The sequence below is a fragment of the Neodiprion lecontei genome, chromosome 1 (assembly GCF_021901455.1).
Source record: "Neodiprion lecontei isolate iyNeoLeco1 chromosome 1, iyNeoLeco1.1, whole genome shotgun sequence".
In the NCBI taxonomy this organism is placed as follows: domain Eukaryota; kingdom Metazoa; phylum Arthropoda; class Insecta; order Hymenoptera; family Diprionidae; genus Neodiprion; species Neodiprion lecontei.
The window spans coordinates 19,448,727-19,467,580 of record NC_060260.1 but is presented as its reverse complement, the minus strand read 5'-3'; the positions used below and the strand labels follow the sequence as shown (position 1 = coordinate 19,467,580).

General features: G+C 42.5%; 1 protein-coding gene across 1 annotated transcript; it reads left to right on the top strand.

Moving 5' to 3' along the window:
- The first annotated feature begins 16,702 nt into the window (after positions 1–16,702).
- Positions 16,703–18,707, top strand: LOC124295433. The gene is made up of 2 exons (XM_046745425.1): positions 16,703–17,095; positions 17,600–18,707. The coding sequence occupies exons 1-2, from the start codon at positions 16,765–16,767 to the stop codon at positions 18,667–18,669; spliced, it is 1,401 nt and encodes a 466-aa protein (XP_046601381.1). The 5' UTR covers positions 16,703–16,764; the 3' UTR covers positions 18,670–18,707.
- Positions 18,708–18,854: the final 147 nt, after the last annotated feature.

Sequence of the window (18,854 nt, the reverse complement as noted above, 5' to 3'; positions counted from 1 at the left end):
TTCGCCATCAAGTAACCGTAGATTGGTTTTCGCAAGCTGTACAAATGATCAATGTCCATCTGAGAATTTGTCAATGATATCACCGCACCAAATAGCTCTCGAGCCACGAATTATTTTACATTAGAATTCACACAAGCGCAAGTAGTCGTATAAAAATAGCGATTTCCGAAATTTTGAAGAAATCTGACTGGTAAGTTCTAATATATATCGAGTTGAAGTTGATGTATGGAACATTTCAAGGGCTTCATCAATTATCAATTTGTGAGACCATCATCAAGATGGTGTTACGCCCCGAGGTACCGCCTTGGCGTACCTTTTTCAAAATTCCATTTCATTTCATTTCTTTAATTTCTGCAATGCACAGATATTATTTCATCAAAATCTCATATTCTAATAACGGCGAGTTCCACCCCTCCCGGCAAAAGTCACGTAGAGGCCAACAATGATCCCTAGTATAAGGTTCGACTTCCTTCTATTTAACTGGTACCAAGAACGGAGATAAGGGACTGCTGAATTAGCATCAGTAGCGCTCAGTCTGGAAATATCCCTCTTTTTAAGTTAAAACTATAACCAATAACTAGGATAAACCACTACCTTTGGAACCACCAAATTAAAATAGATTACTTATTAGGATGTATGAATGAATGTGTGAACATTGCATGTAAATATCTTTTGTTCATATTTTCAATGTGTCACCGACGAGATTGAGAATCGTCGGAACACCGTCGAAGAGCGTGAAGTAACGCTGACCATATGGATTTGGGCACCAGGAGGTCGCCCTCGCACCTCATTGGCTAATTACCGTTGTAACTTATTACAACTGCAGCTCCTTGGACCCTCGGGCCCAAGAAGCCGCGTCTTTCGTCTGTCAAGTCGCGAGGTGCGTGGACGTCAACCCGTATTAGCCCTTCTTGAGCAATAGTAGCGTTCGGAAAATCTTAGTTGTGACCGACTTAAAGTCTCACGCTAATTTGTCAAATTCGAGCATTCAGTTATTCTGTTAGCTGCAAAAGACTCACTATCTTCTACGTTTCCATCTTTTCTGTGCTTTACTAAATCTCATCATTTCGAGAATAGACATTTTTATGCCATTCCATTTTCCGTAATTAAATCGAGTTCGGCCCTGATTCAACCGAATCAGGTAACTTTAAGTGCTGATAATAATAACTACACTATCGTTTTTAATAAATAATCTTTGGAATCATTTTTAACATATATCAAAATCAAATTGACACTTTCAACTATAGCTTTCTATAGTAAGATATCATTCTAAATCCACAAAGACTAAGTGACCGACGTTCAACATCGTTCGATTCATCAACTCTTCCGAACTTGAGGTGAGGCCCTGGTCCAGAATTCTACTGACGCAGACCGACACGATCCGACAGCTCTCAATCTCGTCGACCGATTCACCTAAAGATAAGTCAATCCGAGTGTTAATCTTCGAAATTGAACGAATTCTTGTTTCACCTTTATAATCAAAATTTACTTCAGTAATATTCATTTAAAAGCAAGTCTAGAATTGGTGGCTAGCTTCACTACCCCCAATTAAATCATACTTACTGTTTGCAAGATTTAACCAACAAGAATTAACAACACGATATATAATTGATTTAAGATAATCTAAAAAGAGAGATACAATATCGAATAATCACGACCAGTTAGTTATAACCATCGTTCAGAGTAGATGTTCCTGGTACCAAATAATAATATCCTTTAAAATAGAATAACAGATAATTTGCCAAAACCCGCAAACGGTTAAATTTAGTGATTCTGCAGCTTCTCTGCATTTGAATATAAATTCGTCCGTCGGCGTGGATCGTTATATAAACTCAAACGCTTTATAAATTGTTACTTTCGGCTTTTATGTCATTATCACCATTCATTGTTATCACACATTTCAATCACCAAATCATACAGAATATACTTCATCTTTTACCAGTTAAATCATATTAAACCATTTATTTTGAGCGACCTTTTTCCCATTTTCATTATTATAAAATTGCCTCAACAATTTAAACAAACCTCACAGACCTGTACAGGACTATAGCAACACGATCCTACAAATTACCGGCTTATCGAAAGGTAGGTCTTTTCTTAGATTTAATATTTATTCATTGTCGTTGCGTGGGAGCTTGATTATTCAATTAATCATTAACAACCACCGCTCAGTACACTCTCACCCCCACGTTTAAATATAACATATGTTTAATCGCGATTTATGAAGGTACAATTGTCTTTGTCAGTAGATAAAATAAAGATTTACAAAAATATAACCGTAGTGAACAAAAATGAAAATAAAATTAAAGAATCATTTTTAACAGCATTTATCGGTTCTGCTCCTAAACTTCCCTACAGCTCAAATGTTAACTACTCCGCCTAACTTAATAGTCATCTAGAAGTCCCGGGCTATCGTGGACTCTAATATTCTATCTCTGTACTAAAATTTGGAATAAGCTCTATGCTTGAATTTACTTTCCTATCCTCGTGAATCTAAGTTCGATAACGCTCTCTAGACGAGAAACGCTTCGTTATAAAATTGACGCAGCTCGGCGCTTTGCCGGACAACTGGTCCCCTAGCTGTGATTACCCCTTTACACCGTGACGCAGATCGGCGCTTTGCCCGGCAACTGGTCTAATAATTTTGACTATCCTACTCTGTGACGCAGTTCGGCGCTTTGCCGGACAACTGGTAACCGCTCTTCGTGGTGCGCCAGTTTTATAATCTTCCGGAGCTGTTGTTGGATGATCCTGTCGACGTCATTTCTCTATTTGTGTGTCCCGTTGTGGGTCGTCGTCCTGGTATGCGTTGGTCAGCGTCCGTCGTCTTTGTTTAGTATTTTGAATGCTAACAGGTCACGGTCGCTGTCGATGGTCGTCTCGATCAGCTGTCTGTGTCAGTTGTTGACATGTTTTGTATATGTCACGGGCACTGTTGGTGTTGATGCGAATTTGAACCACTATATATATATATACATTGTAACGTGGCATTTCGGTTAGGCCTGCCCGTTACAAGAGACTCCCTGAACCCTGGGCGGGATCCAGGAATCAGGGTTTCGAAAATCGAGTCGCGGAATAATCCTAGAGAGCGCCAGAACTGGAGTCACGCACCCGAGCTTCGACAGGGACGAAATAGCGCATTACGAACAAGATATTACAGGCTTTTGGTTTTTTTTTATTTTTTTTTTGAGTGCACCGGCTACCCTCCAGCGACCAACTCCGACGCCGAAGATCTTTCGAGGCATGGCGAAACCGCGGAGATCTCGCGGGAAGGACACCGAGGCTGCGGAGGGGGAGGCATCCAAGGCGGACGCGATTCCCGCTGGCGGCCGGCGCGCCGCAGCCTCCCCGCTCACCCCGCCTACGCCCAACTGAGGCAACCGCGAGAGACCAGCTAGCGACGAGGGAGCACCACCCCGCCCAACCCCAGGACCCCGTAGAGCTGCGCGGGAGACGACATCGCGATCTAGCCTTAAGTTCTGCGCCGCGTAGCGACGACAGGTGCGCGGCAAGTTGCGCAATCCCCAAAATCGATGACAGATCGATTGTTGCGCATTCTTAGGGTGATGACGTCAAGAAGGATTAGCGTGACGAGATCGGCGTTGCGGCCATCCAAGATCACTCGAGTTCTGGCGAGCAATATCGAAACACGTGCGTCGCGAAGTACTCTGTGTACGAGTTTTGGTTGGTTTTGTTCTTCTTGTCGAGTGGAAGGAAGTATCACTTGCGAGGGGAATGGCAACCCGGGACCACGAGGGAGTTGGCCCTTTTGTGGCGTGGATGTGGGGCGGTAAGCGCTGTTAACCTTCTTGCGAGAGAATCTCGAGAGATAATTAGTAAAGGCTTGCCGAGGACAGATAGCCAGTGAGGATTGGCGTTAGCGACTGTACTCGAGATTCTTTAGCCGATACATCTGCTTGGTGACCGTAGCCTGAGTTGCGCGTAAGGAAGTAGCGTTAATTTCGGGTGATCGAGGAGATCGAGTCGAGTCACGGGTTGAGCCGAGACATTATTGCCTCGAGTTTGAGTGTAACTGAAGTCCGTTACACGGGGTCATTTTAACTTCATCCGATACAGCCTCAGTTCTCGTATAGGTCGCGAGCAGTCTCACGGGGAGCATTCGAATTCGCGACCGCGTCCCGCCGTCGCAGAGAAAGCGGAGCTCGGGTGCGCGCTAGTAAAAAGATTCTTTGGTGGAGGATAGTCGCGGGTGACGCGACGAGCCTCGTTTCCGTTTGGTTTTTTTTTTTGCATAACCCGTTAGTATTAAGTGGCGATTAGCGCCATTCTGTAGAGGACGATCGTGAGCAGCGCGTCGGGTCCTATTTTGTTTTTGGTTTTTTTTTTTGTGTGTAAATTAGCGGTCACGATTAGTATAGCGACTAGCGCACGTAGGCCGTAGAGGTCTTCTGGATCCCTTCATTTTTTTTTTATTGATTATTTTGTTTGCTCTTTCCTTTTTTTTAAAGCTAAGCGTTTGCGTTTGGGATTGCGAGGACAAACTTTCGCAGTATTGTTATTATTTTTATTTTTTTTTTGTATTATCGCTATTTTGAAATATATTGTCTAATTTTATTGCTGCTTTGTGAAATAACTAGTTGGCGTACGTGTGGCGTATCTCTCTCTACCCAAAAATTACCCCTCCCCTCTCCGCGGTACTGAGCTACCGAGCATATGGTCGCGGTATATCGTATTACCGACTTCGAGGCGTGTTGATCACGCTAGGCGCCCAACAAATTTCGCGGTATTATTTCAGGTTCAGGGGACATCGTGGACGCCGAATTATTGTGCGCGTGGTAAGTTCTCGGTCATCTTCTCCGAGTGACCGAGGAGCGGGAAAAATCCACGTCACAATATATATATAAATATAAAATGAACTATATTACGTATAACATCAAATAAATTTACGTATGGGTACAATATGTATAAAAATGCATGTACGTATATATATATATAATTTATAGTTCATTTTATATGTTGATATCTTTAACATCTTCCGATCTCAAATTTTCATGTGTGTTGATATTATATCTGCGTAGTCCTCGTTTCTAATATGATCGTTCAAAATAAAGACTCTTTTTTGTTTCACTTTATTAATTATACGCACAAATTCATATATTATAATCTCTCTATCTAATAAAAAAGTTCTGAACAAATGAACAGGTAAAAAAGATTATAATAACAATAGTAAAAAGAAGATTATAATAACAATAGTATAAAAAAGATTATAATAACAATAGTATACGCATGAAGTTGGCGGTGGGGTGAGATGCCGAAAACAAAACAAAAAGCAGAGATGAGTAGGGAGATCTCCAACGCTCGGCTTTTCGTGATACCAGCTAGATTGGAGCGTCGACGTGACACCTAGGCGGCCACGCACCGAAGGTGGCCCATTTCCGACCTGACACCTAGGCGGCCATGCACCGAAGGTGGCCCACAATCGTGTATAGGTATATAGATATACTCGGTCGCTCGAGCAAGTGGTTGCCAATCGCATCCTTGTCCCCGCTCGCACATATGTTTCCAGGAATGCAAGAATTGGGATTTTTCTTGTTTCAATTGATAAAGCCATATTTGTCGGGCTATAGAGAGAGTAAAAGGGGGTTGAGGGAGCGTCTAGTCACGTGACTGGCTCGAGACGCCAGAGCATTAGGCAGTTGGCAACGAGAGAGAGAAGTGATAGGTCGACCGAGCGAGCGAGACCGTGGAAGTAGAATATTATTTAGTGTAAAAGTATTGTATGTCCGCAGCAGGACCTTAAATAAAAATGATTTAATATCCGTAAATGAATATTTCCAATTTATGTATTTGTGTATGAACTTTTTTTGTTTAAAACTTCAGAAGTGGGATAACCGCGTTCCTTACAGTTAAAAATTAACAAAAAAAAAAAACGTTTAAGAAAAGATTCGCGGCGCTTCGTGGTCGCGATTTTGTCGGTGTGATCTCGAAAGATGGCCCATGATTGACGAAGAGGAATTTGAGCAGTTTGCAGCGGAAGAAATTCGGAAAATGGCCACGGATCGAACACCGTCATGGAGTCATGGGAGAGGACAACGAGTGCCAGGTCCACCAGGAACTTGGGCTCTCGACGACGAGATCGCTAGAGCGCAAAATGGCGGCAGAGAAAACGCGACCGTTACCGGTCCTCCTCCGGAATTCGCGCCAAATAATCAGTTATTACGCACGCAGTCGCGTAATGATATCGGTGCGCAAGAGCTTCCATTTCAAAACGTCAATGATGTGCGAGCGGACGATTCGGGTTCGTCGGGACAGCCTCGAGTTCCCCCACCGGGTCAGTCGACGCCGGCAGCGAACGCGTCTCTAGTCAACGCGGTTCGAGATATATTAGCAAATCAAAACAGAGAAGAAGCCATGGCCCATCTATTCGCGGGATTAATGCTCAACCAGCCAAGGTCGATGCCGAATCAACAACTTGGACCTTCGATTCCGTCGTATCACGTGATTCCCGACTTATCGAGAAACATCGAAACATTCTCAGGTGAAAACGATGGTATTCGAGCCAAAGAGTGGTTGCAGAATCTAGAATCGATGCAACAGTTACATCAGTGGCCAAGAGACTATCTGCTTGAAGCTGCACGCATGCATTTGAGTGATGGCGCGAAAGATTGGTTTCGTTGTCGTGCGCGGGAATTGAAAACGTGGGACGCTTTTCGTGAGGCGTTTCGGCAAGAATTCATATTTCAGGACGATTTGACCACGCGTTTCGATAGAATGAGAGCGAGAGTGCAAGGTAAAGGCGAATCTTTAGTAAAATATTTTCATGCAAAGGCAAAAATGTGTTCCGAACTAAGTTTAACGTATCGCGAGTTAAAAGCGCAAGTGCTCATCGGGTTGTGGTCGCGAGAATTGGCGAATGCAGTCATGCCATCAATGCAATATACGACCACCGAGTTGTTGCACGAATTATTGTATTTCGAGAGTATTTTCGCACAACGCGCTGAGCGAATAAGATCGTCACGCGAGACGACAAGCGCGAGACCGCGACGTCAAGTGGAAGGACCGAGCGGAGACGAGTCGAAAAGAACCGATGTGAGTGCGGGGCGCAGGGACACGAGAAATGTGCCAACCGAGCGTGGAACAAGCACGGATGTGCGTAAATGTTATAATTGTAATAAGGACGGACATATCGCGCGGGATTGTCCGAGCCCAAAGCGTGTGCCTACGTGTTATAAATGTGGTGGTCAGGGCCATATCAGTACACGGTGTACCGGTAATAAAGAACGCACTGTTCAGGCTGTCGGTAAAACAGGTGATACGTCTGCGCAAAAATATTTCAAAAACGCGACAATTAACGGTAGAGACATGGCAGTGTTTATAGATTCCGGAAGTTCCGACTGTACGATGCGAATATCGCGAGTTTTACGCGAACGATTTGAAGTGAAATGGATTTCGATGCCGCTCCAAGGTTTCGGACCACCGGAACATGTGACGACTAGCCCAGGCTTCGTCGAAGCTACCATTATCATCGATGGAGTTGACGTCCCTGGAGTGCCAATAAGGGTTGTGCCCGACGATGTTCAAGGAGTCGACGCGCTCATCGGCCGTACCTTTACGGAAGCGGACAGCGTCGACTGTCACAAAGTTGGTTCCACTCTAACTTTCAGTCGCAATGCTGAATTACCGAGAGATGTCAACGAATCACCGACCCATTTCGTCACCGCGGAAGCAGCGACGCTTCCACCACATACGGTTGGCTTCATAAACGTCGTGAACGATCAACACGATTATGTTTTGCCTGTGTCGAATTTTGGAAACGTTGAGAAAAACGTCGAAGCAAACGATGGAAGATGGGTACGAGGAGAAGTCTCACGAGTGTGGGCAATCGATCGAGCCAACATCAAGACAAGCCCCATCAACGAGGAAGACATCGACGTCGGTCCGGAACAGCCCAAGGAAGTCGTGCAAGAGTTGTGTGAATTGATAAATGAGTATCGAGATTGCGTCTCAACGAATTTGTTCGATTTGGGATGTGCGAAGAATGTAGAGATGGAGATTCAGGTAAACGAGGGATCAAAACCCGTGTGTAGCAAACCGTATAGAACGTCTGAAAAGGAGCGATGTGAGACGAAAGAAATGTTACGTGAGTGGAGAGAAGCGGGAATAATTACCGACACTCAGTCCCCGTATGCTAGTCCAGTGCTGCTAGTTAAAAAGAAGTCAGGCGAGTCTCGTTTATGTGTAGATTTTCGGAAGCTCAACGAACAAACAAAACGCGTACATTTTCCGCTACCAAATATCGATGACCATTTAGCACAGATTCGAAACGGTTCGATATTTATTGTGTTGGATTTGGCTCACGGTTATTTGCAAATACCTTTGAGTAAGGATGCGCGCGAGAAGACCGCAATTATAACGTCCGAAGAAACCGCCGAGTTTACGCGTATGGTCTTTGGTCTCATGAATGGGCCCGCTTTTTTTTCAAAGGCCATGCACCGTGCGCTTGGTCCGTTAAGAGACAAGGTCGTGTTATTCTATTTGGATGACATTTTAGTACCGGGGTCAGATTGGGTAGAGTTGAAAGCTAAATTGCGAATGGTCTTGGAATCCCTTCGAAACGGAGGACTTACCATAAAGCTAGAAAAATGTAAATTTTTGTATAAAAAGGTCTCGTATTTAGGGTATGAACTTTCGGGAAACGGAATCGAACCAGGTGTTCATAAAGTCGCGGCAATTCGGGAGTTTCCGGCTCCGACAAACGTGCACAAAGTGCGAAGGTATTTAGGTCTCACCGGGTATTTTCGGAAGTTTGTACCGCGTTATGCTCATATTGCCGAGCCACTTACCGATTTACTAAAAAAGGATAACGAATTCGTGTGGGGAGACGAACAAAATCGAGCGTTCGAAAGTTTGAGGGCGAAACTGACCGAACAACCTGTCCTTCAGACATTTGATCCGAAAGCCATAACGGAATTGCATACTGATGCGAGCTCTGTTGGTTTGGCGGCGATGCTCATGCAAAGAGATGCGGCAGGTAAACTTCGATTAGTTTATGCGTTGAGTCGTCGAACGAGCGAACCCGAGCGAAGATATCATAGCAGCAAATTAGAATTACTAGCGATCGTTTGGGCTGTTACGCGTTTGCGAACGATGCTAGCAAATATCCCGTTCACCGTAGTATCAGATTGCCAAGCGTTAAGTTATTTAAACACGCAAAAGACGCTAAACCCGCAAATTATCAGATGGAACGACACGCTAAGTGAATACGATTATCAAATAGTCCATCGGGCAGGAGTAAGATTAGCCCATGTAGATGCGCTGAGTCGAGCGCCCGTCGAACCGTCTGATAGCGAAACGAACGCAACGATAATGACCGTTGTAAACGAAGAGGATGCGATCCGAATGTATCAGTACAGCGATGAGGATTTAAAAGAAAAGAAGACGATTTTGCAAAAGAAAGAGAATTTGCGCACAGGGCATGAGAAAAGTCGAGTGACCGACTTAGAATTAGAAAACGGAGTGTTGTATAAACGTGTGAAAGATAAATTGTTGTATGTTGTGCCGCGTGCGATGAGAAAGGCGTTAGTTATGCGTTTTCACGATCTCAAAAGTCATCCCGGGGTGGAGCGTACTGTTTCACGAATTCGAGCTCATTATCACTTCCCTCGGATGAAGGCTTACGTTAGACGTCATGTAAGAGCGTGTATTCAGTGTGTTGCGTGTAAAGGTCAACCAGGAAAGCAGGCGGGCGAATTGCACCCGATTCCACCGGGACATCGTCCTTTCGAAATCGTACACATGGACCATATGGGTCCATTTGTAACAAGTGCTCGTGGTAATAAATACGTGTTTGTAATTGTTGACAATTTAACGAAATTCGCGATCGTGCGTGCGGTCAAGGACACAAAGGCAGTGAACGTTTTGCGTATACTCGAAGAGTTTGTACGGGAATATGGCGCCCCGGAACGTATTATTTCCGATCGAGGAACTTGTTTTACGTCCAAACAATTTGAAGAATTCTGCAGACGCCACGGAATCAAGCACACCGTCAATTCGCCTAGACATCCACAAGCGAATGGGCAAGTCGAGCGGTGGAATGCCACCCTTCTTCCTGCGATTCAAAGCAACTTGAGTAACAACGATGGAAAAACGTGGGATCGAGAATTGAGACGAGTGCAGAGCGATATCAACGAGATGAAGCACGCGTATACCGGTAAAAGTCCTTTCGAGTTAGTCTACGGATACTTGCCACAACGATTCCGAGGGCTCAGAGGAGCATACGAGTGATTCGTGCGAGAAGAAAAATAAATCGAAGATTCCAAACCCTAGAGCGGAAGGTGAAAAAGACAAAGTGAACGAACCAAGTGAGAATCAGTGTAACGAGCGTGCAAGGCCGAGCCAAGAGGGAACTAGACGTAAATCAGCGCGGGCTACACAGCGTCCCCGGCACTTGCAAGATTACGAGTGAAACGACTGTAAAGCAGAGAAAAGCGTGTAATCTAAGGTGTGAATGTGTACTGTTAAGAACATTGTTGTCATGAGTGTGTGTGAACAAGTAACGCTCGAGGACGAGCTTAAATAGCGTGGCCGAATGATAAAGCCATATTTGTCGGGCTATAGAGAGAGTAAAAGGGGGTTGAGGGAGCGTCTAGTCACGTGACTGGCTCGAGACGCCAGAGCATTAGGCAGTTGGCAACGAGAGAGAGAAGTGATAGGTCGACCGAGCGAGCGAGACCGTGGAAGTAGAATATTATTTAGTGTAAAAGTATTGTATGTCCGCAGCAGGACCTTAAATAAAAATGATTTAATATCCGTAAATGAATATTTCCAATTTATGTATTTGTGTATGAACTTTTTGTTTAAAACAATTATGAATGTCAGTGAATAAAAGTATCTCCAGATTTGATAAATTTTGGATTCAATTAGCGGACGCTGAACCAAAATAATTAACCATTCCCAGCCCGAATACTTATTTTTTTTTTTTTTTAATAAATATTATTTTTTTATTGATATGAAAATATGTGACGCCTGGTGTTCTCGAATATTTGTACACGCAGTTTATGTAAAAATATACGAAGCCAGCTCGATAACATTTATGCAAAATGTGCAATGGGCAAGTGGTTGGGGGAAATTATTTTTTTCTCGAACTGAATCTTCCAAAGAATCATCAGCGAATTCCGAGCAAGCTCCGTAAACATATCAAGCAAACAGACGTACACGCACGTAGCTGTAGCGCAGCTGAGTGGATACCACATGAGGGTAGGGTATTGCGGGACACGGGTTCGATCCTGGGTCGCTGTTTATTTTTTTATTTTGTTTTTTATTTATTTATTTTTTTCTTTTAGAAGAGAACAAATAATTGAAACAATAAAATACCGAGAGTGAATCGATTTGTTCCCCGTTTTTGGCGCCTCATTTTTTTACTTAATCCCCGCCCCTTTTTTATTACGGGTAACTCAGAAGAGAGAAAATAAATGAAAGTGAGAGTGGACCGACTTTTTTTTTCCTTACATTTTTTTTTATTTCATATTCTTACTTAATCCCGCTTTCTTTTTTGTGTTTTTGACAACCGAGAAGAGAAAAAAAGAATGAAAAAAAAAACAATTCCGAGATTGTGTAGATGTTTTTCCATTTTTTTTTCCGTTTCGTTATTTGGTAAACCGGATGAGAAAAAATCTGAAGAAAAAAAATGGAGACCGGGTCGATTGTATAAAAACTCTCTTTCAGCTGTTTAATAATATTACCCCCATTCAGCCGTTTCCCCACCGAAAATCTTGAATCCAATCATTGTTTAATGAGATCATGCACAGTATTTCAAAACCCGTAGAAAAATCTGATTTTTGGAGAAATATTCAAAAATGACTGTACAAAAAGATCAGGCGGGTTCCTGAACATTTAAACAAGAAAATAATTATTCAAAATTAGACTTTTTCATGGCAGAAAATGGACCGTGACTTTCGAAAACAATTGAAGAGGTCGTAAATGCTGGGAAAAAAGTGAAATCACCTTCGCATCCGATGAACATTATTCTTGTTACGAGTCTTATAAAAATGTTAGCTAGCCGCAACTTCGAGGACAAAATCATGAATTAATTACCGTTACGACTCATGACTTCCGGTCTCGAGGTGAGGTTATGCACTTGATAGCTGGCAAATTGACGTTGCCAAATTAACAAGTAAACTAGTCAAATTTATACTAATAACCATATTTTTTTTCATGCAACAACTAATTACAATAAACTAATTTATCATTTATATTAATTTTTTAATCTGCATATTTTGAGGGGATTACAACATCAATCCGCAACGATAAAAATATACTACAGTTGTTCAATACACGCGTGGTCAGCATGATCTCATTAATGAAGGCGTAATGGGATTTGGGGAGGAAACAAAGTGAAGGTAAAGGCATGTAGAATTGTCAGATGAATGTCCGTAAGAGTTTGTTTTTTCCAAATATTGAAGCACTCATGAACAAATACTATTCAAATTTTTGCGACTGAATAACGTCTGGATTTCACAGAACGTCAATAAGAAAAGTGTTGAAAGAATTCTGTGAATCATACTTTTGTTGATTGTTTAGCCGAGTGCACTATAATTTGAATGAAATTAATAATATTCCAAACTATTCTTGAAACAGGATAATAAGCATGAACATTTAACTTGGTATTCAGCAAGAAAAATTAATGCACTCGTTTCCGGGGGGCACCACGAGAAGGCAATCAACACCACCCCCCGTTCCCGTATTTAAATTTTTGGGTTAAATATAGAAACATTATGTACAGAGCCAGTGATTCGCCAGTTAAATCATTATAGCATGTAAACTAGCTAGCCATTAGGGCTATAAGCCATTTTCCGATATTCAACCAAAAAATTTATATACGGGTTGAAGCGCAGCTCGCAGAGCCTCTGTTAATTGCCAGGTACGACTTCAAACCAAAAAAAAGGAAATACATGAAGCGCAGCTCATAGAGCCTCTGGCAATTGCCAGGTACGACTTCAAAAAAAGGAAATACATGAAGTGCAGCTCATCAAGCCTCTGGCAATCGCCAGGTACGACTTCAAACCAAAAAAAAAGGAAATACATGAAGCGCAGCTCATCGAGCCTCTGGCAATCGCCAGGTACGACTTCAAACCAAAAAAAAAGGAAATACATGAAGCGCAGCTCATAGAGCCTCTGGCAATTGCCAGGTACGACTTCAAAAAAAGGAAATACATGAAGCGCAGCTCATAGAGCCTCTGGCAATCGCCAGGTATGACTTCAAAAAAAGAAAATACATGAAGCGCAGCTCATAGAGCAACTGGCAATCGCCAGGTACGACTTCAAACCAAAAAAAAGGAAATACATGAACCGCAGCTCATAGAGCCTCTGGCAATCGCCAGGTATGACTTCAAAAAAAGGAAATACATGAAGCGCAGCTCATAGAGCCTCTGGCAATCGCCAGGTATGACTTCAAAAAAAGGAAATACATGAAGCGCAGCTCATAGAGCAACTGGCAATCGCCAGGTACGACTTCAAACCAAAAAAAAGGAAATACATGAACCGCAGCTCATCGAGCCTCTGGCAATCGCCAGGTACGACTTCAAACCAAAAAAAAAGGAAATACATGAAGCGCAGCTCATAGAGCCTCTGGCAATTGCCAGGTACGACTTCAAAAAAAGGAAATACATGAAGCGCAGCTCATAGAGCAACTGGCAATCGCCAGGTACGACTTCAAACCAAAAAAAAGGAAATACATGAACCGCAGCTCATAGAGCCTCTGGCAATCGCCAGGTATGACTTCAAAAAAAGGAAATACATGAAGCGCAGCTCATAGAGCAACTGGCAATCGCCAGGTACGACTTCAAACCAAAAAAAAGGAAATACATGAACCGCAGCTCATAGAGCCTCTGGCAATCGCCAGGTATGACTTCAAAAAAAGGAAATACATGAAGCGCAGCTCATAGAGCAACTGGCAATCGCCAGGTACGACTTCAAACCAAAAAAAAGGAAATACATGAACCGCAGCTCATCGAGCCTCTGGCAATCGCCAGGTACGACTTCAAACCAAAAAAAAAGGAAATACATGAAGCGCAGCTCATAGAGCCTCTGGCAATTGCCAGGTACGACTTCAAAAAAAGGAAATACATGAACCGCAGCTCATAGAGCCTCTGGCAATCGCCAGGTATGACTTCAAAAAAAGGAAATACATGAAGCGCAGCTCATAGAGCCTCTGGCAATCGCCAGGTATGACTTCAAAAAAAGGAAATACATGAAGCGCAGCTCATAGAGCAACTGGCAATCGCCAGGTATGACTTCAAAAAAAGGAGATACATGAAGCGCAGCTCATAGAGCAACTGGCAATCGCCAGGTACGACTTCAAACCAAAAAAAAGGAAATACATGAACCGCAGCTCATAGAGCCTCTGGCAATCGCCAGGTATGACTTCAAAAAAAGGAAATACATGAAGCGCAGCTCATAGAGCAACTGGCAATCGCCAGGTACGACTTCAAACCAAAAAAAAGGAAATACATGAACCGCAGCTCATAGAGCCTCTGGCAATCGCCAGGTATGACTTCAAAAAAAGGAAATACATGAAGCGCAGCTCATAGAGCAACTGGCAATCGCCAGGTACGACTTCAAACCAAAAAAAAGGAAATACATGAACCGCAGCTCATAGAGCCTCTGGCAATCGCCAGGTATGACTTCAAAAAAAGGAGATACATGAAGCGCAGCTCATAGAGCCTCTGGCAATCGCCAGGTACGACTTCAAACCAAAAAAAGGAAATACATGAAGCGCAGCTCATAGAGCCTCTGGCAATCGCCCGGTACGACTTCAATAAGAGAATACTTAAGCGCATCTCACTGAGCCTCCCCGGGTACGTCTTCATAACAGAAAGTGTCATGAAGCGCAGCTATGGAGCCTCCGGTTGACGTCAGGGTACATCTTCGCATTAAGAGCTTTCGATTCAATTTAAATACCTTTAATTTTTTGTAACTTACTGTTCGGCTTGTGTATAGTACGAGCTGATCCGGACTGTCGTACTGCCCAATTGTTGAATGTAGTCTGAGCGAAAACCTTCACTTTGACCATAAAGCGTAGAAGCTCTATGCGATGCTGAAGGCATTCATCACGTTCGTGACACCAGTCAGGATACAATCTGGCAGTATCTGTAATAATATCATCTATAAGATTGATCAAAAGGCCTTCGCAAGCCCAGTGCGTCTTCCACAATCGATAAAAAGCTTCGAGTTGCGATCTGACGATGCTTTCGAACTTGTCTGTGGGCCGGCTCAGATATGACACCGATGGCGCATCAGCGTCAGCATGTTCATATTCCCGAAGTTCAGTATACACCTCATTCGGCGATGACGCTTCCATCGGAGTTTGAACGGTTTCAAAACGACATCGATCGCACGGAAATTTGCGCAGGTTGCGCTGAGCTACGTAACCAGCAAAATAATTGATTGCACAAATTTCGTAGCTCGGTAACTTCGTTTCTTTCGACGTCTCTGCGTTCGCCATTTCTGTTGCCTGTTCTTGCCTCAGAGCTTCCACAGCATTTTCAACTTCTGCCGTATCCTCGTCGAATTCGTGTTCGCTGGGATCCGCAGGCATACTCTCTGGCGTATCGAAAGCCCGAGCTACCATCGTGCAGGGTTCTATTAAAGCAACCAGTGCCGGCGTTAGGGGGGGGCGCGATGGGGCGATGGCCCAGGGCGCTAAATTGTGGGGGGCGATTGGTGGAGGTGGGATACTTCCCCCACCTCCCACCCTCCGCCAAACTGGAACGCGTGGTGGATGGTGGGGATAGCTAAATGTTCGAGAGCGGGGCGCGAGGTCGTCGATTTGTATACTTGGTCCTTGGTCTCTTGTCTCGAGCGGCATTCAGCGAAAAAACCGAGTCTACTGGCGGCTCCGACCGTTTACTTAACATTTTAACTTTTGAATGCTACAGAGGACACAACTCTCCGCGATATCGCCTTTCCGCCCTTTCCAAAATAGTTTTTCGAATATCCCAAATCTTGCATTACTTTTTTTCTCCATTCAAAAATACTCCTGCATTTCTCTTTCAAATTTTTTTATACAATTCGCAATTGTGAATTTTTCCAGAGTTCTTGTACTGTTTTAAGTTAACTACAATTCCAGGTTATTCCCATGATGATTTCTTAATTTCTTAAAAAATGTCGGATCAAAAGATAAAAAAAAAACCTTCCGGTGCGGAATATCGGAAACGTAAACGGGAATAGGAAAAAGAGTTTCTCAAATCGAAAAAATTAATGAACATTGAAAAATACATTTCAACGACATCGCAAAAAGAGCATGAGTCCGTCGCAGAAAAATCTTACCCTTCCACATCTTTCGGAACGAACGAAAACCAAAACGAAGACAAGTACGGTGAAAATAAGACAACTAATGAATCCGAGCTCTCTCACGATAATCACGGTACTTGCGACGTGAATTCTGATTGTCGGTCATTTATAAATGATTTAGAAAACACAAATTCACAAATAGTGGATTTATCCGATGTAGGGAACTGGCCGGATAATCGGAATGATAAAATGGTTGACCATTTGATAACTGTCGGTCCGACGCAGGTTCAGCGATCCAACTTTCCGAAAGATGAATCCGGTCGTCATTTTACAAGTTCTCAGTATTTCAGAAAACTCCCAAATAATGAGACAATTTTGCGTCGTTGGCTGGTGTATTCACCTTCGAAAAATCGAGTTTTCTGTTTTTGCTGTCGACTTTTCAACAGTGAATTGACATCGAATTTAACATCCGAAGGATTTGATAACTGGAAACATTTGTCTGAAATACTAAAAATGCACGAAAATAGCGCGTTGCATAAAAAGTACTACCATCAGTGGTTTGAGAGAGAAATCAGGTTGAAAAGAGGAAACACAATTGATTGCGAAGAACAAAAATTGATTAGTCGTGAAACTTTGCGATGGAATAATGTTTTGACTCGTTTAATGAACATTGTTCTTTATCTGGCCGAAAATAACATGGCCTTCAGAGGTAGCTCAGACAAACTGTACACACCAAACAATGGCAAATTCTTGGGATTGGTACAATTGTTGGGTAAATTCGATCCGGTTATGGAGGAGCATTTGAAGCTGGCAACAACAGGCGGCATTTCTGATCACTATTGTGGTAAGGATATCCAGAACGAGTTGATTGATCTGATGGGCGAAAAAGTTACGTCTGAGATTATTTCGCGAGTCAAAAACGCTAAATATTATTCAATTATAGCGGACTGTACTCCCGACATAAGTCACGTCGAACAATTGTCCCTGACAATTCGATTTGCAGATTTGACAGATGCCAATGTCGCTATCAAAGAGCATTTTATAGAGTTCATCCCGGCAAATGATTCAACAGGTGCAGGACTTACCGAAGTCATTGTAAGTATTCTCAACAAACACGGACTTGAAATAGCGAATTGTAGAGGTCAGGGGTACGACAATGGAGCGAATATGAAGGGAAAAAATCTTGCGGTGCAAAAAAGAATTTTGGATTTAAATCCCTTGGCTTTTTATGTGCCATGTGGCTGCCACAGTTACAATCTTGTACTGTGTGATGCTGCTAAATCGTCAGTCAAGTCTGTAAGGTTGTTCGGGCTTTTACAAAGATTATTTACGCTATTTTCTGCTTCAGTGAATCGGTGGAAAATACTTAGTGATCACGTGGAGCTCTACAGTTTGAAAAAGCTAAGCGATACGCGTTGGGAAGCCAAAATAAATAGCGTAAAATCTGTTCGTTATCAAATTTGCGAAATTCATGATGCTTTAGTGACATTGGCTAACTTAACAGAAAAAACCGATCACACCACCTCACATGAGGCAAGCACATTAGCAGAGCAACTGAAAGATTTCAGTTTCATTGTGTCTTTGGTGGTTTGTTATGAAATTCTGTTTCAAATAAACGTTGTTAGCAAACCACTGCAGTCCAAAGATATCGATCTCGGTAAATCTGCAGAAATGCTCGGTAATTGTTGTAATTTCTTCGAAGAATACCGAAAAACCGGATTCAAAAAAGCTTTATGCACTGCAAGCGATCTCGCAAAAGCGCTTCAAACCAAACCAGAGTTTGCACCTGCGAAACGTTTACGACGTATAAGACGTCAGGATGGCGAAATGGCTACGGATGAGCCGATTGAATCTCCAGAGAAAAAATTCGAAGTGGAATTCTTCAACAAGTTGCTGGACATCGGTTTAATGTCATTAAAAGAAAGATTTCAGCAATTGAAAGACTATTCGCAAACGTGGTCATTTTTACACGATATTAAAATAATTCCAGAAAAAAATCAACTCGCAGTATTATGTGCCAATCTTCAGCAAAAACTCAGTGTTGGTTCTAATTCCGATATCGACGGAGGCGCACTTTGTGACGAGCTCATAAGTTTGCAACCTTTTCTCCCAGATGAGAATATTTCGTGTATAAATGTTCTCAACTTTATACGACAGCGGAATATTCAAGAACTTTATCCAAATGTATGGATTGCATTCCGGATTTTTGCAACGATTCCGGTTACAGTTGCAAGTGGAGAACGCAGTTTTTCTAAACTAAAATTAATAAAAACGTATCTCCGATCAACAACCTCTCAATCGAGACTCTCTAACCTGGCTACTCTGTCGATTGAAAATGAAATCGCTGAACAATTGGATTTTTCTAGTTTAATTCGTGTATTTGCTGACAAAAAGGCCCGAAAAGTAAAATTTTACTAAAGAACAGCACAAAAAAAAGGAAGAAAGTTATTCAAAAATTAACAAAGTATTAAATCAAAATGAAGAGTAATTAAAATATAAAATGTGCATTAAATTCATGCAAAAACAAATTTTGGATAACAAAAAAAGAAAATCAACAAAAAAAATGAAAAAAAAACAAAAAAAACAATAACAAATATAAAAAT

Excerpts from the sequence above, each read along its gene's own strand:
- LOC124295433 (XM_046745425.1), top strand. The coding sequence starts at position 16,765 with ATGCACGAAAATAGCGCGTTGCATAAAAAGTACTACCATCAGTGGTTT. Across the intron at positions 17,096-17,599 it reads CATTTCTGATCACTATTGTG|TGAATCGGTGGAAAATACTT; the intron begins GTAAGGATATCC and ends TTTCTGCTTCAG.